Here is a 24,911-nt window from a genome sequence, read left to right as displayed (position 1 = left end):
GCCACAGCACCACAGCAATCCTTCTGCTCTTTTTAAATGCATGCCAACACTCTGCTTTGTGCCTCTTTGCTTCTGAACTGGGTATGAACCTGGCAGGTCACACTCAGGTGCGTGTGTGATGGTGATGTGTCATTTAATTATCCCGTGTCTGGAGGCAGGTGAGGTGTGAAGAAGCTGGTTTCTCTTCGTCACCCCAATCAAGGAGAGTTTGAGTGCCTGACCTGGCATCTCTGACCTCCTTAACATGAGGACATCAGCCATCCTCCCATTTCAGTGTAGGGCTTGGGCTTTCTTTCCAATCTCAGCTTTTATTCCCTCTTTCCACATAAAGCACAAGCCCAAAGAGGACAACATCCCACCTCTGAGATCCTGGCAGTTGCCCTGACAGCGTGTTAATTAATCTCCTTACAGCAAGCTCTCCTTCCTAGGCACAGTGCTCTCCGTCTCACAGCTCCAGGGACCATGTCTGTACCAGCAGGCTGTGATCAGAAATGTCTGGAATCAGGTTTTTCCACAAGCTGGGAGGTTTCTCAAAGACCTGGCTTTCTTTTCCTGATGTGGGTGCACCTAAAATATACAAGAGATGAGAAATGTCGCAAAGGTGATGGGAGGTGGCTTAGACCCCACATGTACTTCAGGCTGAGCTGATTTTGGCAGGAGCGGGTGGTTTCAGCCTTTGCAAGGCACAAGGAAAAGCATCTCAGTGTACTAGGTGATAAAAACGGATTTTCTAAAATAAAAACAAACTCTGCCTGGGATGCTGCGTGGCAGAGAGACCCCCTCGTGCTTTTCCTGTCCCAAAATCCAGTGCAATTCCTCTCCAAAGGGACTTGATATCTCTCACCTCCACATCTGCTGCTTTGTGACATCTCCGTGTCAACGTTTCCTGGGATCCGGGGTGCCGTGTGCTGAAACGCCTCGTGGCAGCGCACACACTGGCTTTGGTGGCTTGTCTGAGTCATCTCCGGGAAGCCGAGCCATGGGCCAGCCCTGATGTTGGCGTGTGCTGGGCTGAGCAGATTGTATTCCTTCACACAGGCTCCCGAGAGCTGCACGGGAGACACAACATGTCTGTCACACCGGCGGCCGCCCGGAATGGGAGTTTGGAATCGTCCCCGGCTGCGGCGACGCGAGCCCGCGCTGTCTCTTCCCCATTCTGCTTCCTGCCTTCTAAAATTTTGATGTGATTGTCACTGAGAGATTTTAATTTGTGTTAACATAGTTCTAAACACAGCTATCCTTTATGCAGCTGTGCTTTTCAAATGGACCATTTATATTTTTATATATATAGAGAGAGAAATGTATGTATTTAGGGTTCAAGGCCAGGTTGGACAGGGCTTGGAGCAACCTGGTCTAGTGGAAGGTGTCCCTTCCCATGGCAGGTTGTTGGAACTTGATAGATTTAAGATCCCTTCCAAACAAACCATTATATTTTTCTATGATATATCTATATATCTCTATAAATAGATATAGATATATAGATACAGATATAGATATTTGTTCAACCCCAGCCATATTCCCTCCAACACTAACCCCAAACAGGAGTAGCCCTGGCTGGAAATGGAGGATGGTCTTGTAGTGTTTGAGACTACAACTTTTCATGAAAAGAAAGGCACAAAACCTCTCTGTGGAATGTGAAGCATAGCACTGCTGGCAGTAGTTGCCAGACGTGGGGAGATATATTGGCTCCTCCCAGCTGTAAGTACCCTGCTTGGGATCTGTATGCTGGTAGTAAATGAAGATTTGGGAATGGCACTTGTGCCCCATTTCTGATGTCACTACGAGGTTTTGGCTTCTCTGTGAGCCTTCAAAGCAGTTGCAATTTGAAGAGCTACGCCTCATACCAAATACTGTACTACTGGTCTTTTCCTCCTGAGTTTTCTCTATATCTATTTAATTTTCTACAGAGGTTGTACCCATGAACACCAGGAACTCCCAGGCAACTGGCAAAGTACTTGTCCTCTGCGAAGCTCTGTATTATGTATTGTCTTATAGTATATAGAACAGCAAGTTGCTTTAGAATAAATAAGGCAATTAAAATACAATATTCCCTTGCATCTCCTTGGGTTATGGAGAGCATCCCATGGTTATGAGTTCGCCATAAATAGATTTGTCCCTGTGGTGGGCTGTGAGGGATGGATGGATGGATGGATGGATGGATGATGGATGGATGGGTGGATGGATGGATGAGAGGGTGCTGGACACCAGCTGAGGACGTGGTGAGGATGAAGCACTGGGTGTGCCTGATAAGGATGAGTTGTAGGGAAGACTTTGTGCCTGACAGACGCCTGTTGTGGGAAAGGCACTGGGTACAACGGGACTATTCACGTTGCTCCCTGGCTGCCGTGGACAGACAGAGCCATTCATGGGGTGACCTCACTGTCCTGCAGGGAACATGTGCCTTCATAGGATGGAATCACCAGGAATCACAGGAGCATCCCCCTGAAATGAAGATGTGTGGTACTTGTGATTTTCAGGATTAAAATCAGCTCCAGTCTGGGCTGGAGATCCAGAGGATCTCCACACACAGTGGAGTGTGTAATGCTCACAATGGCTGGGAGCCTGGCTGGCCACCCCCCTTGTTCTGCCTTCCAAACTAAGGAATAAGGACAGTTTCCATGAGGATCTGTGCACGAAGGAGCTCGTACACTCCCAAAGCTGAGGTCTTGACACTGAGTGGGAAGAAGTTTGAACTGCAGAATGGAAAAAGGGGCCTCTGAGCATCCAGCACTTTCCTTGAGGGGTAAAATTCTCTACATTTTCACCTAAGAAGACTTTTTGTTTAAATCTTGGCACCTTTCAGGCTTGCTGGCAGGGCAGGAGGGGTGACAGTGATCTTGGTCGGCGTCAGCACCCACTTGAGCCAGTGACAAATATTGCCAAATGTAGTGATAGGCGAAAAACTGGAGGTTTTAAATTCCAGACGTATCCCAGGAAATAGTTTGCTATTGATGTAACTTTTGAGACAGATTCCAGCTTCCAAGCCCCAGTGTTTTTTAAATAAACAGGAACGAGAGTCTGCAAAGGTCATTTTGTGGCCTGGTGGGAAAAAGCCTTCGGTTCAGGATCAAAAGGATCTGACTTGGTTCAGAGGGCAGAGAGGACCTCGAAGGCTGGCTGGTTTTAACTCTGGCCAGACTGTTGCACATGCTGCCATCTTTTCATTGCCCTGGTATTTTTTTTACTTAAATACACAAGTAGCTGAAAAAACTTAATTCAGTATTGGAAGTTCATAATGATGTTTGCTCCTCGCATGAACTGTTCATGGGTTTGTCCCCTCTCTATACCTTTGACAAACAGTTCTCCACAGTTACTGAAGTATAGCAAACCTTACCTCAGCTGGTGTCCATTGAGAGAGTGTAGACCAATCTGTACTTGCTGAGGTTGCTGCTGGTGCAAGCCCATGTTGCTGATACAGAACCGTAGAACCACGTAATGGTTTTGGGGGGGAATGGACCTTAAAGATCCAGTTCCACACCCTGCCGTGGGCAGGGACACCTTCCACTATCCCAGGTTGCTCCAAGCCCCATCCAACCTGGCCTTGGACACTTCCAGGGATGGGGCAGCCACAGCTTCTCTGGGCAACCTGTGCCAGGGCCTCACCACCCTCATGATTTCCACCTAATATCCCATCTAACCCTGCTCTCTGACAGTCTGAAGCCATTCTCCCTTGTCCTGTTGCTCCATGCCCTTGTCAAAAGTCCCTTTCCTGCTCTCTTGTAGCCCATTTAGATACTGGAAGGTGCTCTAAGGTCTCTCCCAGTTCCATCCTGTTCCATCCCCTGTTCCTGGTTGCATCCCCTGCTCCCATTTCTATCCCACCATGAGTTCCAAGGTGTGGGCTTGGGTGTTGCACCGTTGTTTGCACTCACATGGGAGGACAGGGCTGGGAACACAAACAAAGCTTGACAGTGTCTGTCCCAATCACAGACAAAATCCAATTGTATCCCGAGGATGCACATCTGATTCACCACGTGCTGTTTAACCCTCCAGCCCCCGGGCTCATACACTGCGTGACCCTGAAAAACAGTTTTTAGAAATCACAGAGACTCATCCTTGAATTAGTTGGCATGCTCCAAAGTGGCATTTTGGCTCAAAAAAGCCAAAAGTAATTTTTCATGCTGGTTTAAAAAAAAAAAGCCACCCAAAACCCAGCACTCCAGGAGATTTCCAGGCTCACTGCTCCCTCCCCAAAGCTCAGGTGGATGCGGTGGTGGCAGGATTTGCAGATGGTGGTTGGGTTTTTCTCCCCTCAAAGATGCTTCATTGATCACATCTTCTGCTGGAGGATTTTGGAGGCATTCAAAGGCTGGAGCAGGGTGCAGATTTCAGATTCGTGGCTAAGCCCAGTGCAGCTGTGGGAATGGCTCTTCTGGGCACAGGGAATTGTGGCTGTGACCTCCCGAGCAGCTGGTGAGTTTGCAGAAAATATATTTTCAATGCAAAGTTTCAGTAGTGATGATCAGAGCAGTTATTTGGGAACCTCTTGTCTTGCAAAACTCTTATCAGGGTGTCTCAGGGACACAAAGCATTTCAGATTCTAAATAAATAAATAAATAAATAAATAAATAATAATAATAATAATAAATAGATAGATAGATAAATGAATAAGGGCACTTCATTTTTCCTTTCAAGAGAAAGGTGCTCAGAGTCAGCCCAAAGTGGAGACTGTGTCAGAAAAGTGAGGTGTATTTCGGGTCTGCACTGGATTTGTAGGATACCAGGTCCTGGATGTGGCCGTGGGTGCAGGTGTCCTGGGAGTATGGACAGGTACATGACTCCAGATTCCTCACTCCCCTCACATTTTTAATCCAACTTGACATTAATTTAATGCCTGGGGAAAAGCAGGCAGCCACTATCACCTGAAATCAGTTGCTGTAGGCTAAGCCCTGGGTGTGTTGTGGGAGATGATGCTGGCACAGGAATTATTTGGGATTAGGTGCCCCCCTGCACCTCCTGCCTCGTGTTTGATGTCCCAGATTTACACACTGCAGTACCTCATTTCCATAAACTCTGGGTTTATGGTCATCCACAACATGATTTCATCTCTTTACTTGCTGATAGTCCCTCTTTGGTGCTGCTGCAACAGTGACATGAAGTTTGGTTATGATTTTCATGAGGTCTTGCCTTATCATTCAGGGCTTGAAGTGAGACTGCAGTGGCATAATAGAAATATTACTTTTATGCTGGAAATTATGTGAATAGTATGAAAATGGAATAGGGCTGAGGTTCTCAACAAATGTGGTTAAAAAAATTAAAAAATTTGTATTAGTGATGTTTCATCCTGACTTGGCACAAGTCGAATTACCAACACCACTGAATTTCCCCAAAGATGAGCCACTCCAAATCCTGAAGTTTTGCCATCTCTGGGGATGAGCCAGAGACAGGGTCACCATTGCTCATGCCAGAACCACTCCACTTAAATCCATGGCAGTGCAACAGCATCATCAGCAGAGCATCCCAGGCCTGCTACCACCATCCCCACTGGGCTTTCAGCAGCATCAAGTGTGTTGACATGGGGGTCCTGCACTGCTCCAGAGTACCCTACCACAGCCTCTTGGGATGCAGAGGAGAAGGCAGGGAGGCTGTGAAAGGCTGTGAAGGGCAACTTGGAAATAAATGCACAGTGATCACTCATGGGGTTGGCTGAGCAAATGATAACCTGTCTGAGCAGATGGATTTCTCCAGCTCATAGCAAAGGGTTCGGTGTCTGTTAGGGAAAATATTTGTTCTAGGCAGGAAATGAGGATTTCCTCCAATTATTATTATGAATAGGAATGGGCTGGGGGGTTGCCCTGGGACTGAGTCCCCACGTGTGGGATGCTGAGAGATGTTGCACATGGGTGGGACAGTTGAGTCCTGGAGTGTTCCCTGCTCTCCGATTCCGTGCATTTCTGTGCCTGCTGTATTTCTCCAGATTTCTGGGATTCATCTCTCCAACATCTTCCTGGGGCTCTGTAGCACCAGAAGGATTCCTGTTGGTGGGTCATATAACAGCTTTTTCTTTTGCACTTCTGGAATCTCCCTGGACATCCTCACTGTCACTGGGGCAGCTACAGATCTCCAAAGACAAGATCAAATCCATGAGTAAAACCAAATTATCTCCACAGGCTCCAAAGGCAGTGTCAATACTAATGACAATACTAAAGCCTCTTTCTTGCTCTTTTTTTTGTTTGTTTAATACTGTGGTGTGAAGTGACTTGGTAGGATAATAGATATTTCAGAGCCTACTTGTGAAAACTGTTTTTCACACCAAACAGAATAAAAGCAAAATTATTTGCTAAAGCTGTAGACTTCCAGTGCACCAAGTAAGCACTGGTGCCTGTTATTGCAAAATGAGGACTGGAGCTGAGTAAATATTGTTCTTTAGTGGATGAAAAGGGAAGAGCTGGGAAGGCAGATATGGAAAACCAGAGCAGGATTTTGGTACCCACCGTGAGCAGGGCAGGGAGCCATCCCCTCTGTACTGGGGCTGCTGCTGCAGGCACATTCTGCAGCACCTCAGCCTGATGAAGGAAGGTGCTTATGAATTACTCAATGCCTCCATAGATAAAATTTAAAAATTAAATGAAATAGTGGATGAGTCTGATCTCCCTGACGTGGCAACACCACGTATAACCCAGCTCTGCTCTGCGCTAGGCACACGGGCTCTGTTTGCTTTTCACACACCCCATCACTGCCTCCGGTGTTTTCCTTCCTCAGGTATTTCAGTCATTTCTTTCCCAACACCTCATCGCTCTGAGGCTCCTTCTGTGGGAGGACAGGGTATGTGTAAGACCCCCGACCTCCTCCCGATGGCAATGTTGATCTTGGAAGCTGCACGTGGCAGCGGTCACTGGTGCTCCTGGGGGGAAGGCAGCTGTGTCTCCCTCTTTTTGGGGAGTCCAAACTGCAGCAAGTGAGGTCCTGGTGAGACCTCTCTGGGGCTTCACTGAGCTCATAACGTGCTTGGCCAGAGCACGGCCCCAGTGCCTGTGCTGCAGCCTGGACCTGTCGGCAAAACTGCTGAGATGCTTTTTGGTTATAAAGGGAGAGCTGGTTATTGGAGCCTCAAGGCTGAGCCATTCCTGCTGCTGCTCCCTCTCCATCTCCCTCCCCTTCCCACTCACTGGGAAACCAGCCTGGGGATGAAGCTGGAGAAGATTCTGGGTACCTTAAGAGCAGTGGAGAGCACTGAACCTGAGTGATGTGTGTGTGTGTGTGTGTGTCTGTGCATGGCCTGAATCACACCAGCTGCTATTATGAAGTTCTACAGAGCTTCAAAACCAAAGGAAACCCATTTTCCAGTTTCATTTTCCACTCTCCAGCACCTGACCCTCCTCCTTGGCAGCACAGATGAGCGTTTTCCCTGGCACAAATGCCAGGTAGGATTTACTGTGATGCAAACGACCAAAGCATTTATATATAATGATATAAAGATAACAACGCAGGCTGAAAGTGTTTTACAGGAGAATTTTGCCTAGGAGAGTGATTTAAACTTGAGCCAGGCAGAGAATCCCCCAGTGGAGGTGACTTTGTTGGCTCGGGAGGGCTGGCAGAGGCACATCGTTCCCGCATGGAGCAGCACTGCTCACCACCCGCTTCCCCCCTTCCCTTCTGGCACCGGGTTATTTTCAGCTTTCTGAAGCAACTGTAGCCCAGTGAGCCAACAGGAGGTGATGACAGCTTGGGAGGTAGGGCTGGTGGTGCTGACAGCTTGGAGTGTTACACCTTTCCCGGGAAAATTGCAGCAATCACCTGGCAGGGTGGAAGAGAAGAAAGGTGTTTTGAGCAATAGCCGTGATCGCCACAGGGATCACAGTCCTGCTGATACTTACTCTGGTAGACCCACCGTGTTTGCAGGGATGTGTTCTAGGGAAAAGCTCACAGCTGGCTTTTTTACCAGGGGAAGAGTCATATGAAGGAATTTTGCTAGGGATTTCTCCAGCTTGCTTGCTCTCAGGGCTGCAGCTGCAGCCACCAGCCCCTGTCCCTGATGGAGACACATGTTCAAAGGTAGCAGAAACCTGTGGAAAAGGATGGATATGGGGGGTGAGTCGGCTCCTATGGCCCTCCCAGATTGTAGCCTTGGTCCCTGCACAGAGTGGAGCATCACGAGACCCTGTGGGATGGAGACATAGCCAGAGTTTGGGAACCAGCATGCAAGAAGGGCTTTGCTCTGGAACACCCTGCAGCTCATTCCAGAGGCCGAGCATTTGTTATTTGTATTTTTAAATGATTTTTCAGGTCCTTGCATTAGAAATATCTCATTTCTTTTCCTGAGGTACTGCCCAGCATGCTGGATTGCAGCACCTTTGGGGAGAGTTGGGGAGAAGAAAAGCCAGCACCTCAAATGGTCAAAAATGGGTCATTGTGGTTGGCAAAGGGGGTTTGGGTGTAAGTTACATTACAGATGCTCTCTGAGTGAAGTCAGGATGGGCAGAAATCTCTCAAAAGCCACCTGTGTCAGATCCAGGAGGGTATCTGGATTCCCATGGTTTCCCTGAGACCAACAGCATTTGAGGTGCCTGCTACCCCTTTCTGTCTGGCAGTGAAGGCCAAGGTTGTGGGAGGGCTCGGAAGGGGCCCAGGGCTGCCTGCCATAGCGAACAAGTGCTGCATTGTGCCACCAAACTTGCTCCTTGGCCGATGTCAGTACAGGGTTTGACTGCCCAGTTTTGCCAGCTCAGCACTTCAGCACGTGCTAAATTCACCCAATAAATAAAAAATGAGTAAAGAACTCCTGATGGGCTGAGAACAGACGCCGCATTGACGGTGGTGGCTGATCCACCGCAGCTCCACAGCCAGCTCACGGAATGCTGGCTTGGTGATCACCATCCTGGGGGGACTCTTCTGACCCAGCTGCTGGGAAGGTGAGGTGAGGGATTTTGTGGCAGCCAGTACCTATAAAAACTTGCTTTCCGAGCTGTCAGACCTGTGTCACCTGCACGTGGCCTTCTTCCACCAGCAGCTGCAGCAGCGCTGGGAGCACCAGGACCATCAGAAGGGTTTTCCATCCTCTTGCAGGGAAGGCAGAAATAGTAGCTGGAGTAACTCAAGGCTTGGGTTGCAGCATGTGTGGATGTGAACAGGGAAAATGAGGCTGTCAGCTTCATTGTCTTGCCAAAGTCCCATAAAATGCAAAATTTCCCTGAAAGTCAGGTATCTTCATGGCTGTTCTCCAAGACATGTCCAGGCTTGGAAATACTTTTCCTTTGGATGGGAAGAATGTGCCATGGACCTTTTTAGTTGCTCTCCAGGCTGCATCCTTCATTATTCATCACTACAGGGATCACTCATCTCCCTCTCTGAAGCACTGCAGAGCATCTCCCATCCTCTCAGGATGCTCTATCCCACCTGGAGCAGCTCGGCATGTCTGTGCATGAGTACCAAGCCCTGGGAAGCGACGGAACCAGGAGATGAACTCAGTCAAGAAGGAGAAAAATTAACATTCCTGAAAGTGCCAGAGTTTTGTTTGTAGAAAGGATTTGCACTTCTGAGAGGGCTGTTGACTTTCAGGAGACTTAGGCTTTTCAAGTACCTAAATCACCGTTGGAAATATGCTTGCAAATTTTTTTAAGTACTTAGAAAATATTTCTCCTATGTCCTCAGGCCGCCTCCAGTGGTAATTACAGAGTTGTCCATTAACCACAGCGTGCAGATCTCTGCTTGAAGCTGTTGCATGTTCAGCACCCAGAAGACAGACCTCATGGAGAGGCACGGCTGGGATTTAAAAAATATGAGAAGGATGACGTGGGGAACTGAAGTTGCATATTTAGAGGGCAAATGCCTATTTTTTCACACTGGCTTGGGGCTTTCAGGTATTTGAAGGTTTCATAGACTGAAGGCCATGTGAAATGTAGGTTCTCCCAGCTTGGGCAGTGGCCAGCTCCTCCTGGGGCAGTGGGAACTCAGCATAAGTACCTTGGATTTATTGAGCTGATGTTCATTTATTTTTGGCGAGTTCTGTACTGCCTTAAACATGCAGCCAGGAGATGTGTGGGGTGGAGATGATCATGTAACTGATCCAGAGCATGCTGGGGGTAGTTTTGATGCCATCACCCATTGCAGGGATAGAAGAGGTGCAGGACCTGCCAAGGATGGGGAGATGGGGGTTTGCAGTGTCTGCTCACCTCCTGGGGACCAGCTGGCTGCGAGTGTTTCTGCTGCTCTTCTTGCTTTCTGTTGGGATGGGAGGGCTCAGATTTGGGATGGGGTCGGAATGGGGTCGGGAGTACCCTCAGCTCACCTGGTGTAACTTCTATCCCAGCCCAGCTTCAGGATTGCCCCCGTTCCCTGTCCCCACACCTGACTCAGCTGCCTCTCTCCCCTTGCCTTTGTAGAACCGCCAGACTTTCAACAGCCTTACCTGCCTTAGCGCCGCGGCCGAGGAGGGCTCCCAGCGGCCCCCCGGCCCCCCGCCCTGGAGCGCAGCCCCCCGCTCCCCCGAGGTGATGCCGGGCAGGACCCCCGCCTGCACCCCGGTGCCGGAGCCGCCGCGCCCGCAGCCCGAGGACCCCCGGGCCAGCAGGGATGACCTCTCCTGCGAGGAGGAGGAGGAGGGCGGCGGGAAGGAGGAGGACAGGGTGACCTGGCGGAGCAGCGGGACAGGCGCTGAGAGCCTCTTCCAGCTGGACGGCGAGATCGACATCGAGCAGATCGAGAACAACTGAGGAGGGAGCGGGTCCTCTCGCCCCGGTGTCGGGGGGCTGCCAGCAGAGCCCTGGAGGGCTCCTCGCCGTGGTTTGCGGGGTCCTGTCACTGCTCCCCCTCCTGCCAGCTGGAGGGGACAAAGCAGCTTTGCCAAAATTTCATCAGGTATTTAGAGCAATTTGTGTGCATGCGTGTGTAAATCTTGAAATTCTTTGTAACTACTGTAGCCAGAGATCAGCCAAGTCGGAGGAAAGTGCCTGTCCGATAGGAAAACCAGGCACAGGGATTGCCAAAATCTCGCCATTAGCGAGTAAATGGCTTTTCCCAGGACAGGGTTGGAGCTGATGGAGCTGGCCATGCTCCCCTGGGTCCCACCTGTGCTAGTTCAGAAAAAGGATGCACAAGGAGAAACCACCACCCCTGGGGCTGGAAAAAGTGGGGGGAAACCAGAATATTGAGATTTGCAATCCGAGCACTGGCTGGTGGCTACTGCCGACGTGGCTGTGGCTCCTTTGCTCCCGCCACATCCCGTGCAGCCCCAGCACCCCCTCTCTCCCCGTGTCCCTGGCAGTGCCGTGAGAAGGAAATCACAAGTGAAGTCTTTTGCTTAAATTTAATGATGGCAAGAGCTGGATTTTTACTGTGGGGTTTTTTTTTTATATATATATATATATTTTTTTTTTTTAGTTTTCCTGACGAGGAATTAAAGGGACCCCTGGCTCATGTGGGGTGGTGTCCACAGCAGCTCTTGCCGGGTGCTGCCTGGGGATACTCAAATGCCTTTCTTCCCTGTTTTTTTAATTCCCAGCCCCCTCTCTCAACCCTGTTGGGAAACAGCCCCACTCAGGCTCGGTGCCACCCTCGCTTGGGTTCCCATCACCCTGTTGGGGCTGGGCTGTTTACCCATTTATCAGCAGCTGTGCCCTCTTTGCTACCCAGGGCACGGCTGCCACCCTCTTTTTTTGGCTTTACTGTGAAGGGCTGTGTGCCCAAGGCACGTCACGGCGGGGTTACTTGACAAAGTCAGCTGGCAAAAGGCTGAAAATCCAGGTAGCAGCACTGAAAGCTTTTCCTCTTCCTGTGCCTTTTTTTAAGCACAGATAAAATGGTGACCATTCTGTTTTTTACAATACGAATTCTCTTTGCTAAAAATAAGCTGTCCACTTGCTAACAGGTTTAGAAGGACATATATATTTTTTTCTCCCTTTGTTTTTTCTTTTGTTTGTTTGTTTAAAGCTCTAGGGAGTCTGTACGAGTGGCTTACAGCATCCTCTGCAGGTTCCTTCAAGCTCAGGGTTCACTTCCCGAGCGTTGCAAAAGCGAGAAAGGAAAAAAATCATGGATACCAACAGCAATTGAAGACATGGCATTTTTTATGGGGTTCAGCACCCCTGTTGGCAGTGCTTTGAGGGTCCATAACTCAGAAAGACTGAGAGCTGCTGGTACAGGTTTCATTCACCATTTCTGGTTGTTAGTGCACTTTTTTCTGCAGTGGTTTGGGATACGTGTGGCATCTCTCACCACAGTGGAACCCATTAGCTCTTATCTCTGTCCTGGCACCCCAGAAATTTTGCTCCCTCCAGGAAAGCAGGACCAGCCCCAGGTATTTGAGGAGGGGATGACAGGGATGCCTTTTCATTTTGGGGAACCCTCCAGCTCTTTTAAGTGTTGCTTGACGCATCACTTAGAAGAAAATACACCGTGGGTTAATTTTTAGCCCTCCTGTTGTGGAAGACGCTGCTGGTCTCAGACATTTTGGGAGGGTCCAGCCATGCCAGTGTTTTCCCAGGTTGCTGCCCCTCTGTCTGTGCCCCTGCAGGGTCACCCCCACGGCACAGTTCTTGGCTTTGAGTCTTCCTGATGCTCCATCCATCCTTCCCACCACTGACACGTCCCAGTCCTGGGGCACACAGCTCCTGCTGGCCACAGGCACCTCCTCAGCTGGCCGAAAAGGGGCAAAGTCACCCAAATCCGTGTCCGGCTGCTGCCGCAGAGCCCCGGGTGGGCTCTTGCATGTGCATCACTGGGGGAATTCCTAAGGGCTTCTGTTTTCTTTCCAAGGGCTGCTCCTGGTGCCATGCTAACCCTCCAGTGTGGGAAGGTGGCCAATGGACCACGATCCAGCTGTACTGGACGTAGCCGTAGCATTCAGTTTACATACAGCACAACCTGTTTGCCTTACTAAAAACGCTTCTCCAATGAGTCATGGCCTTATACTGGGCACGTTGGCGTAGGCACAGACTACAGTTAGCGACAGTTTTGAGGCCACGGTGGTGTTCTGCTGGGTGTTTCTTGTTGGGTTTGTATGATTTCATGTACTTATTCTCAGTTTAAGAAAGCCTTACTTTTTAAATTTCTTTTCTCTCTCTCTCTCTCTCTCTCTCTCTCTGTAGAGGTAAAACGTTTGTGGATTTATATATATATAAATATATATATAAATAAAGTAATTAAAAAATATTAAATATAATATAGTATGTGCCTCAGATTCAGGGGACATCCTGTTGATTGTAAAGTCAGAAGTGGCGTTGCTCCCTGGCGTCAGGAGATCCGTCCCCTACGCCCGCAGTGGGAGAGCAGGGCATCCCCCTGGGAGTCCTGCTCTTGGTTTGTAAAGGACTTCACCTATTACACAGATGCTTTGGTAACCCTCCAACTCCCCCCCGACAAATCCCTGCCGGCTGCCAGAATGTGATGTTAAAGTAATATGCAGAGAAAGGATGTTATTCCTTGCTAGGTAGCTAAAACAGGCTTATTATTGTGAAGAGACCCGATGGCTTGTCCAAGGTGTGACACAGTCTGGGCAGCCACTGTTTTAGGATGACAGCAAAGCTGTGTCAGCAGCAATCATCCTGAAAAAATAGGATTTTAACACAAAAAGTCTTAGCAGGCACACGGGAGTCTGCTGTGTGTTTGCAGATGTAGCTCTTTGAGCCAGTTCTATGAAAGAGTACATTTAAAACAACAACAACAACAACAACAAAAACCAACAAAAAGAAGTGTTTGTAAAATAGATTGTAATTTTTTTACGTTCTAGCATAGCCTGTTTGGCCAATAAATTCGTGTTTCAAGTGCATTGTTTAAAGCTCCTGGCTGCCCAGGCGAACAGACTGACGTAGGATGTTCTAGGATTGTAGAAGTGCTTTCCGGCGTGTCTGAGTTTGGTGTTTTCAAGAAAGCGAAAAGAAGAGGACGGCCAAATTAAAAAAAAAAAAAAATTAAAAAAGGATGAGAAGAAAAATAAAAAACAAAGCCTTCTGAAGCTATGACCTGTAGCAGCCAAGTCTCGCTGGCAAAATTGCACAAGCGCCGCGGGACGCGCGTGTCCCCGGGGAGGGGCTGCCCGAGGTGCCCCCTGCGCGGGCCGGCGAGGAGGCTGCACGTTCCCACCCCCTCCATGACTTGATTGCACTAGAGCAGCTCAATCTCAGGAAATTGCTTGTTACTTTTACTGTGTAAATAAAGCTTCCTGGTTCAATAACCCCCGGCCGGTGTCTCGCCTCTCTGTGATGTGGGGTCGAGGGGTTCGGGGACACTGCTGCCCCTCGGGGATGTGGCAGCCAGGTTGTGGCACTGGCTGCAGTTTGATGGGGCAGGAGTCTCCTCCTCTCCTCTCCCAGAGGGGGTCTGGCTGCACCCCCTTAGCCATCTCCATGGGTGCTGGGAGGGGGTGTCCCAAAAATGTGTGTGTGTTGGCAAATCCCCCAGCTGGGACCCTCCATCGGGGTGTCTGTGTTAGAAATAGGAAGGAGTTCCCAGCCATGGCTTGCACTGGAAAATGGACATTTTGTGATACTCACATGCAGGCAGACACGATACATCCCACTGTGGCGTGGGTTGTCTCCCATTGTCCCCCCAGCCTGACCCTGGCTGTCACTTAGTTGTAATACAGCTGAAAATACAATAACGAAATGCTGAAAATATAACAACAAAATGCAAATTTAAGTGCCAAGTAGCATCTTATTCTTTGTGTTTAAGGACAGAGCTAATGTCCCACTCCTAAACTCAATGTCCCACCCCTAAACTCAGGCAAGGCCAGAGCTGACAGCAGGGCAAGGGCACACAGGGGTGTTAAATAAATACTTGAGGAAACAGGGTGATATCTCCCCTTTATAATCCAAAAAGGAAAACGGCTGTCCTTCCTCCAGCAAGCAAACAGTATAAAAAGTTTCATGACAGATGGCAGGATGTTTATCTGCCTAAACTTAATCAGATTGAAGTGATAGGCTTAGTATAATAGAACAAAAAAGGAAGAATTAGGGGATAAAAAAGAAATTCTCAGTGATCCGTCACAGCCCAAATGTTCAACCAGGGTTTATGGCATCCTTCCGTGTGTGTGGGTGCTGACAGTACCACGTCCTCTGGCTGTACCACTATCCAGAGGATAAAAGATACAAAAACAGACCAAAAAATTGCACTAAGGTCATATTCCCAGATGTAGTTTATTTTATTAGAATTTAATTCCCAGCCCGCTTTCCCCTGCCGTCCCCAAGGGGTGCCCTGCAGCTCAGGGGCCAGCTGGTAGCTCTGAAAAACAAGTGTTCCAACACTCACAGGCTGCTCCAGAAACAAGGAGAATCACTTTGGTGTCCTTCAGCAAGCAGGGTCTTCTTCAGCTGTTGAGACTGCTGGATCTGGCATTATCATTTACCTCCTGCTTGCAGATGCAGGAAGCAGTGGCTGAATGCAGGCACTGGCCAGCACATTACATATAAATATACGTAACACAAACAGAATTACACACCTGACCATGGTCCCATGGGAGGTCTGAAGCAGCTTAAAGCCCAAAAAGTCTTGCCCAGAGCCCAAGAGGGTGCAGAGCTGCTGACGTGATGATTAAAAGGGGACTTTTGCCTCTAAAAGGTGACCCTTGCAAACACTGCCAAGTGTCGGTGAGGGTGGGCAGAGGATGTGACGGAGCAACCCCTAATCTTTAATTCTTTCACCCATTTTGAGCCCCTGTCCCAGCCACGCTCTTGCCACGTGCAGAATGGACAGGTGTTACCACACAGGCTGCAACACCTGTACTGCAAAACTGATGGGGGAGAGAAACTGAAAACCCTGGGGATGTGCTGGAGAGCTGCAGTGCCTGGAAGCAGGAAGCAGCTCCTTTTAGAAACCCTTATTGTGGTTAGAAGAGAAAAGGCAAATCTCGTGGCTGCCCCTGCTCCATGGAGCACCACTTGGCAGCCCTGCACATGCTGAGAGCTCCTGGCAGCAGGATGGGGCTGAGCTGGAGCTAAACTGATGTGGCAGATTCTTGGCAGGCACGTGGTGCTGGTGCAGGATCAGTCCCAGGGGATCTTCAGTGAGTACAGAGAATCACAGAATGGTTTGGGCTGGAAGAGACCTCAAAGACCATTTTGTTCCACCCCCTGCCATGGGCAGGGACACCTTCCACTGTCCCAGGTTGCTCCAAGCTCCATCCAACCTGGCCTTGGACACCTCCAGGGATGGGGCAGCCACGGCTTCTCTGGGCAACCTGTGCCAGGGCCTCACCACCCTCACAGGGAAGAATTTCTTCCCAACATCCAACTTAAACCTACCCTTTTTAAAGCCATTCCCCTTTGTCCTGTTATTCCATGCCCTTGTGAAAAATCCCTCTCAAGCTGGGCCTGTGTGGGACTCAACACCAACAGCTCCCTGGCACAGGGGAGCCCTTGGCTGCATGTTCAGGATTTTATTGGGAAGAGGTAGGAAACCTACATTCCCTCCCACACAGCCATGTCTGCTTGTGGATGGAGGGAAGGCAAAGCCCATCAGTCCCATGGTCGCTTCCAGCTTATTCCAGCTAGGAAAAAGCATTTCAGATCCTGTAAACATCCCTGCCAGTGCTGATCCCACTGAACACAAGGACAAATTGGCCAGATCCAAAGGACGGGGTTTATTCCTGACAGGACAGCACAGATACTCCCTAACGTGTCACAGCATTACCACATTCCCATGCCTTAACCCATGGTTGTTCCAGACAGGCTAATCCTACCAGAACCATGTTTACTGGCTTGGATCCAGGGGTGTCCCCCCTCCCCAGGGCTTTTGTGCCACCCAAGGCACACACAGGACCCCACAGAGCCCCCACCAGGGCTTGGTGGCCTCCATCACCCCTCAAGGACATCCTCCATCCCATCTCAGGCACCTCAAAAGGCACAGTACAGATGGGTTAAACAGGTAAGTCTCTTAGTGAGGGCATGCTGGGTTCCCTGTTTCTCACCTCCAGGCTGGGTACCCGGCATGGGCGAAGAGTTAAAGGGGGAACAGCCCCCCCCAGGAATCACCCAGAGGAGGAGGAGGCTCCTCACAGGCACCAAGAGGAGAACATTCAAGACAGCGGGTTTGGTGTTCCCTTGGATGAGGTCAGTAGATCATTTTAGGACCATTACATGGAATATTTAGGAAAGCGGGTGCTCACCACCCCAGGCCAGGCTGGGCCTGAGTTTGTTAAGGTGAGGTGGAGGTGGGAGAGGATGAAGCGGTTCCATGGAGGGGATGCACACGAGGACTCATCCCTGTTCCTGCTGGTTGGTTTTACATCTCCTGGAGGATGATGTCGACTGCTTCAGCCAGGTTGTTCACGTAGGCGTCAGGCTTCACGTCGGGGTGGTTTTCATCTGAAGGTCTGCAAAGGGTACAGAAGGACACAGCTGAGCAAGGGCAGGCTCCCAAACAGCTCCCATGTCCCTGGCTCTCCTGCTGCTCACACAGCCCAGGGCAGCACCCAGGTGACCCCCAATGGAGCACCCTCAGGTGAGCCTAAAGTTCACATTCCTTCCTCTTCTGTTTTTTTCCCCTTTTCCCCTTCTCTCCCCCACAGCCAGATCTTTCCCACATGCCCAGGTAGATCCTATGTCCTTGTGCCACTGAGCTGGGCAAAGCTTTGCAAAGCCTCGATTGGAAGAGAATCTCCAATTAGTTAATGAACTAATCCAAATCAATGCACTACATTTGACATGGCACCTCTTCACTCAGGCAAGAGCAGTAGCAGACAGGGATCAGTGTAAGGACACTTCACTGCAAGCCTAGGACCTTACAAGCTGCAAATAATTATTCCCCCATGTTTTTTCTCTAGAAAGAGGTAAAGAAAAGAAGAATTCGCTTCCAACCTAGAGATATGAAAGGTGAAAAGGAGGGTTCTGCCAGGTTTTCATTTTGCAGGACCACCATCTGCTTGTAAATGCAACAGTGGAGTTTTGAGACACCACCAGCACAAGGCTGAGACTCACCCTCCACAGTGAGTCACCACCCCAAAGCAGAGAGGCTTGAAGCCATTTTTTGCCAGTGACTTAATTAGCAGTACTGTCCTAACGAGGCGCAGATGCACAACCCCATTTCGCTGATTCAGCAGCACTGCTGGTGGGGAGTGGGGCAGATGTGGGAGGCAGAAATTTTCCAAACTTCGTGGTCCTGTTATGGCTCTTGGGCTGAGAAACCCAACAGCTGCTGAAGAGAAAACATATGTATTTTGTATGCTTAATGACTTTCCTTTGGGAATGAGACGAGAGCCTGAATGTCCACCTCCCACCTCTCCCACTCCCCACGAAGGGCAAACCTTTATTTAGCACAGTGCCTCAGTGGGGAAGATGCTTTTCCCATCGGATGCATGGGAGACAGGGAGATGATTATTTACGACGTGCAGAGTTTGGTGAGCACTTGTCTGTACAAGTATCAAACCATTTCTTCAGTCCCAGCACTGAAGCTCCCCAGGGCTATTTCCTTTCTGCTCCTTTTTCAGCCGCACTCCTCATGTCCAAGCACATGAGCTCCTCACAAAGGCACGGCCTCTTTCAAGAGCCCATGCTGCTCGAGGGTTTACTTGCTGCAAAGTTACAGTGTGCAACTAGGAAAAATAATATATTTTTGTATTTTCAGCTGATATTCAGCTTTCCTTGTGCCACTTGCAAAGCCATGTCTGGCATCAGGATGATGGCTCCATGCACTGGGGCTGGCTGTCATAAGAGCGTCTTATTTAAGGAGCAGATGCATCTTTAAATATCCAAATTCTGCCTTGTTACAGGGCTAGGGTGCAATGAGAAGAGTAATTATGATGGCTTTTAGGTTTTCCTCAACTGAAAAAGAATTTAGATTGCTGAAGGTAAAGTTGTAATATACGATGGAAAAAACCCCTTCAAACGTAAAACAAGTAAAAATCCAGTGTGTACCTATCCCTTTGAGGATCATCAGTGCTCACCCCTGATTTAACCAAGTGGCTTTTATGAATACAGAAATAACTTTGGGAGTATAGTAAAACATCCACTTCTTGTCACTTATCTTTAATTTGAGTGGAGATCTAAATAGAATGATGAATAAAACTTCTTTCCATTTTACCCCCTGAAAAATGTTTTTTTCCTAGCTTATACATTAGGAGAAAAATTTAAGAACTGCTCAAAATGAATGCTTCTAAAAGAAATTTTCAATTCCACAGCACTCTCTGATCTATTAAAAGGATTTTTGTGATTATTATCTGTGCTGACTACACAGAAATCCATCTGTAACTCAGCTGCTAAATGCCAGCCATCAAGGAAAGGCCCTGTATACGCTTGATGTGTCCTGTGAAAGGGGTGTGTGTGGGGTGTGTGTATATGTGTGTGTATATATATATATATAGAGAGAGATATAAATATATATGAAATAAGGTATTTTTATCCATTTCCCAAATACCATGGGATCACAATACACAGACTGGCCAGCCACTAACTCCTGGCTCCACTGAGGTTAATAATAAAACCCACCTTAGCTCAGGGGAGCTCCAAGTTCACCCTGGTGCATTGCCCAAATGCCCTCTGGGACCTTTAGGGTAGACACAGCCTTTATTTCTATCTGCTGCACCCCTGTTATTGATCCAAGTCTCATTCTTTCCCTTCTGCTTCACAGTCCAATACCCTTCAGGGTTACAGCTGGGCACCCTACAATCCTCTTCTGCTGCCCATGCTGCAGACAGACAGGCTTGCTCACAACACAAGGGTTTCAATCATTTTGCTAATACTTTACTGGTGTTATCCAGAAGAAAATGAGAGGAATATGCAGCCCTTATCAAGTAGATGTCTTCCTTAAAGCAGACAGGGTGCATAGCAGAGCCCAGAAGTGCTGCAGGTGCTCCAGCCAGGACCCTGCTTCCCTCCTGTGACAGCCCTGTAGCACCTCCCTGTCCCCTCACCAGCAATCCCTACCCCTGGGCTAGGAAGTGAGCTTCATTTCAGCCCACAGCCCATTTGGGAGCTCTCCTTTTGAGCCATGTCATATGTCTTAGATTACCTATGTGCTCATCGCTGCTACGTGGGGGGAAACGCAATAAATAAAAACTGTCTGAACTCTGTAGGAAAGCAGAGAGCTGGGATAAACACACTTCCCTGCTCTCTTGCCTTTTCCTGGGGCTGTGAGTGGAGCTTTTCTCCCTGTCAGTGTCACCCCAAGCGCTGTTTCATGTGGTCCCTTCCTTTGTCTCACAGACGCTTTGTAGCTTACGCAAACAGCCCAGCGATGGTTTGTTCCCCCCTCTCCCTCTTTTAAGCATCCATGGAAAGGAAACTGCAAGCAATAAGCCCCAAACACTAATGCCAAGAAGCAAAGCTCCAAGTGTAGCAAAACAGTTCAGGAGCCCAAGTCTGGGTGCCAGAAGTGAGGCAGAAGAGAGAGCTGTGCCATGAAGCCTCCGGGCACACCCAAGATGCTGGAGGATGAGCCCTTCTTCTGCTGTCTAGAGGGAGCAGAGACCGTGGCTCTACACCGGCCTCTTCCCTGGGGAATTTGGGCTTTTTCCCAGGAGAAACCCCCAGATGCTGAGAGTTTTAAGATCCCCTGAAGTGAAGCACTGCTCTGGAGCTTGGCCCTGATGTCCTGGGCATTGCTTTGGTGCATCAGAGCCTCCCTGGACAGGGTCATCAAGTGCAGGTGGAAACTTCAGCCAAGAGCAGATCTTGGTCTCACAGTTCCAGCTTTGCTTCTCTCTCAGTGACAATGACCCTTCGCATTGCCTGGCAGACATCACAACTGCAGGTCACAGAACTGACAGCAGAGGTTATTTTTTAATACTTTTCTCTTTCATCTTCCATAAATAAATAAAAAAAAACCATCTAAAAATATCTTTAATTTGCTAGGTCAGTTGAAGAAGTTAGCACTGAGCTAACTTTAGGATAGACTCCTTCCGATTTTTTTTCTCACGTGGGACTCTGGTTGCAGGGAAGAACATAAATCAAAATGACAGAAAATTATATACTGCAGCTGAACATTGAGCTGTCAGCAGTCTTGGCCAGTGCACAAACTTGCTTGTGAAAAATCAACTACAGCCTTGGGAAACACTCTCCAGTAAAGCAGGACTCCTTGGAGTGGCCGAGCACCCCAGCCCGGATGTGCACAAACAAGGAACATTTTCCAGCCCACGTTGGCCACGGCACTGTGGAATGTGGCACTGCACTGCTGCATTGCCCCTTGGTGGCTACTTTGCTGGGGTATGAAGGGGTCAGGGAAAGAAGCAGACTAGCACAGGATCCCTCCAAAATCCAGGGTGGTCCTCTTCAGTGCCTGTGCAGACACATGATCTGCGCTCAGGGTGATGTTAAGAGAGTATGTCCTTCAAAAGAAAAGCCAAAACCATCCAAAACGACTGGTACCTCACCACACATGAACGATATGAAGCATCTTTAACATGATGCAACTCAGACAGGGGTCTTGAGGCTCGGTAGTTACTCATGTCTATCAAATCCTCAGGAGATGACTAAACATCCTCCTCTCCCAGGGACCATTTATCACTGTCAGGGCTGCAGCAGCTGAGCAGCTCTGAGCCAGACCCCGTGCTCATACTAAACTGGTTAGTTCAGATCAATGCTTTGCTGAGAGACATCAAGGAAGCAGCAGGGGGATGCAGGAAACTGGCTCTGCTATTTTAACTCTTTACTTGGTAAGAGAAGCTCCAGCTATCAGGGAAAGTCCAGTGTCAGAACTACTGACTGGCAAAAATCGATGGATTACTGCTGGTGAAGCATGAAACCAAACCCCACATCACAATGTGCTGTGAAAAATCAGCTGTTGCAACAATCAGAAGGTTCACTTACTGTCTGGGTCAGATTTCCACTTGGATAAGCCTGTTCTGACAAGCCAGATTCCCTACCTAGACTCAGCTATCAGGGATGGTCTTGAATTGCCCTAACTTCAGTGTCATTTTCTGCAATGGTTCACCCAGATGCAGCTGAACATCTGTGAGGGATAAAGGCATCTACGCTGGCCCTCCTGGTCCTTTGCAGGAACTATTGGGGGTCTTGGAAGCAAATGGAGGAAATACAGGGAGAAGAGACAACGTAAAAAGATGACCCAAAAACCACAGACTTTTAGTTAATTCTTTTGTTTCCCACACCAGATGGGATTCCAGTTTTAGACTGCGGGTCAAGGCGAGGACTGGATGGTGCTGTCAGACAGTTCTAATGGCATTTTAAAGGGGAAGAATTTCTGCAAAGGGGATTGGACTTGGGTGCTGAGGTGTCCTGTGAGCTGGGAGCCAACCATCCCACCAGGAGCAAGGAAGGGTTGTCTGAGCTCCAGACCTTCATGTCGTGCTGTCCTAGAAAACTTCATGTACCGGTTGGAATTACTTCCTCAGCGCCTCACTTGTGCTCATTTCCAACAAAACATATGGAGGACAAAAAGGAAACAGCTGGATTACTGCATGGACAAAATATTTAACAGATAAAAGTCTGAGTGGAGGTAGCTGACATGGATAGTCATGGCCACAGGGATGGAAACAGCCCCAGAATCCAGGTCAGTCTGAGACCTGCTGAAACTTGACTTCAGAGAACGAGAGCAGATGGGGGGGATTGATCGACACATGATCAGTGTCACAGGTTAAAATTAGCTTTTACATAATCCTTTGAAAATTGGGGTGGGTAGGAAAAACACCACGCAGGGCCAAAGCAAGGCACCAAAGTTAATTATAAAAAGACAAATGATCTCGCATTCCAGTGCACAGTGCTGCAGTCATTTGGCTGATCCATAACTCTGTGTCCCACGATCACTGACCTTCCCAGCAGCTCCACTTTCTGTCAGCAAACTCCATCCCACAAACTTGCCCTCTGTTTGTACAAGGCACCTCTGTGTCACCATTCAGACTTCCCACTAACTCCCTGATTAACCAGCACACACTCCTGCTCCATAAAATGAGATAAAAAAGCCTGAAACTGTTTCTCCTGACAGTATATTCTTCAGGGGCTCTTACTATAGCTGTAAAATATGCAAGACAGAGTTTAACAAGGTTTTCTTTAAGAGGAATGCAAACAGACACTGTAACCTTTGCTTGTTGCTTTGGACAGATGCAATAATTAGACTCGGTGCCATGAGTGAAACCCTCTCTTTTTCTTGAAACATGCAATTTAATCATTTGGCACTGAAAACCCAGATAAAACACAGTGACTAACAGCTCACTGTTAGATGGGCAGCTGAGGGATGGCTGTGGAACACATTTCCTGACAGGACAATGAGAGACAAACCTGCACCAAAGCCACCAACAGCACCCAGGGCTGGAGCAGGTCCCAGAACTCCAGGGAAGACCATATCTGGATCACTATCATGTCACAGACAGATCTCCCTGGGATAAGAAGGGAGGCTTTTGTGGTTAAAAAACTGGATTTTGGAGAGCTGCTGTGAGTCAGAGCAGAAGGTCTGTCCTCATAAAGCACCTTCCTTTGCTTTGCTGCTTTCTTTTGGGAAGATTTTTTTGCTTGGAAAGGTGTGCACCACCCACAGAAGCTTCCAACCACAAACCATCAGCCAAAGATGCCTTCTCTGTGGCTGCAGGAAGCCCCTAGAGATGACCTTGCCATGCCATCTCCTCCTGCTCAACATGTCTCCAAGCAAAGCAAACCCATGTCAGAGCAAACCAGCATCCTCCACTGCTCCTCTCTTGCCTCCTAGAATTGCACACACAGCTAATTGTGTTTAATTGTGCCTAATTCAAATTTAAGCATCCACAAACAGGTAGATATTAACAGTCAAATTGTTTGCTGACACCTGAAGGAAGTCTGTGGGCTTGCGACTTCATCATTCCCATTTATGTTAAACTGCTGCAGTTTTAACTGAGCAGAATAAACCAGCTGAAGTACAGCACTTCTCCAGGCAATGTTTCTCAACATACTGGAAAACAGTGAGATTGAGGGCACAGGGAGTTATATTTCTGCATAGATTACCCAAAACCAAAATAAAACAAAAATGCTGGAAATCACAGAATGGTTTGGGTTGGAAAGGACCTTAAAGCTCTTCTCATTCCACTCCCTGCCATGGACACCTCCCACTATCCCAGGTTGCTCCAAGCCCTGTGCAGCCTGGCCTTGGACAATTCCAGGGATTGGACAGCCACAGCTTCTCTGGGCAACCTGTGCCAGGGCCTCACCACCCTCACAGGGAAGAATTTCTTTCTAATATCCCATCTAACCCTGTCCTCTGGCACTTTGAAGCCATTCCCCCTTGTCCTGTCACTCCATGCCTTTTTGAAAAGTCTCCCTTCAGCTATCTTGGAGCCTCTTTAGGTACTGGAAGGTTGCCATTCGCCATATCCTTGTTTTTCTGAATTTCAAGGCATTTCCTGGGGTGAACACTTGCACTTTTCAAACATACATGAGCTGAAAATTTAATTTGAAGTGTTGTGGTAATTTGCTTGTTCCTAATCAGTTGGCTGCATGATGATGCTTTAACCAGTGAGCTCAGACACACAATTCCTTAGAAGGGGATGCTGAGAGCACTGATAGGACTGAAATAGGTGCATGAGCAGTGCTTGGTGTGCCTGCTGCACTTTGCTCCACCAGCTTTTCCAGCAGGTCTTTTTAAATGGGCACTTGCCAAGATCTGGTGCAGGACATCACCCTGGGGAGCCAGGGAGGAGACTGAAAATGGGGATTGTAACCATATATATGAAGTGGTTCAGGGAGAGCAAGTGGGACTTTGACAAAAGTAAAGAAGTTAAAGGATCAGAAGCGATCAGAACAGATCACAAGCTGGAGGCTGGCAGTAGCAAACTTCCATGGACATTACATGTAAAGCTTGGGAGAGGGTCAGCACAAGTGTTTTCTGTACAAGTGTTTTTCTGTATTCACAGGCATGACATTTAGTCATGGTGATTGTAAGTCAACCCTTGGATAATCCCAGTTCCTGCCATTTCTGCAGGGTGCAGGGCACCAACCAGTCATGGAACACACAGCGCTGAGGAAGTGGATGACAGCAGCTGTTTTCCTCCACCCATTCCTATTTATTTTCTCCCTCAGGAAACACAGCACATGTGAACAAGCCAGATTAAGAGCTGTGGATGT

The 24,911-nt window shown here is 48.6% G+C and overlaps 2 protein-coding genes across 2 annotated transcripts in view; one reads left to right on the top strand and one right to left on the bottom strand.

The window, feature by feature from the left end:
• The window catches only part of FAM53B (family with sequence similarity 53 member B), a 47,061-nt gene extending 33,229 nt beyond the window's left edge, over positions 1-13,832 (top strand). The window contains exon 5 of the mRNA XM_032695187.1: positions 10,323-13,832. Coding sequence (XP_032551078.1) covers positions 10,323-10,652 — 330 coding nt within the window. The 3' untranslated portion in view covers positions 10,653-13,832. The remainder of the gene's footprint in view (positions 1-10,322) is intronic.
• A 1,220-nt stretch (positions 13,833-15,052) lies between these two features.
• The window catches only part of LHPP (phospholysine phosphohistidine inorganic pyrophosphate phosphatase), an 82,254-nt gene continuing 72,395 nt past the window's right edge, over positions 15,053-24,911 (bottom strand). Inside the window, exon 7 of the mRNA XM_032695104.1 lies at positions 15,053-17,245. Coding sequence (XP_032550995.1) covers positions 17,155-17,245 — 91 coding nt within the window. The 3' untranslated portion in view covers positions 15,053-17,154. The remainder of the gene's footprint in view (positions 17,246-24,911) is intronic.

Source organism: Chiroxiphia lanceolata, chromosome 8, assembly GCF_009829145.1.
Source record: "Chiroxiphia lanceolata isolate bChiLan1 chromosome 8, bChiLan1.pri, whole genome shotgun sequence".
In the NCBI taxonomy this organism is placed as follows: Eukaryota; Metazoa; Chordata; class Aves; order Passeriformes; family Pipridae; genus Chiroxiphia; species Chiroxiphia lanceolata.
The sequence above is the reverse complement of the archived record's forward strand: the minus strand, read 5'-3'. Positions and strand labels throughout refer to the sequence as shown.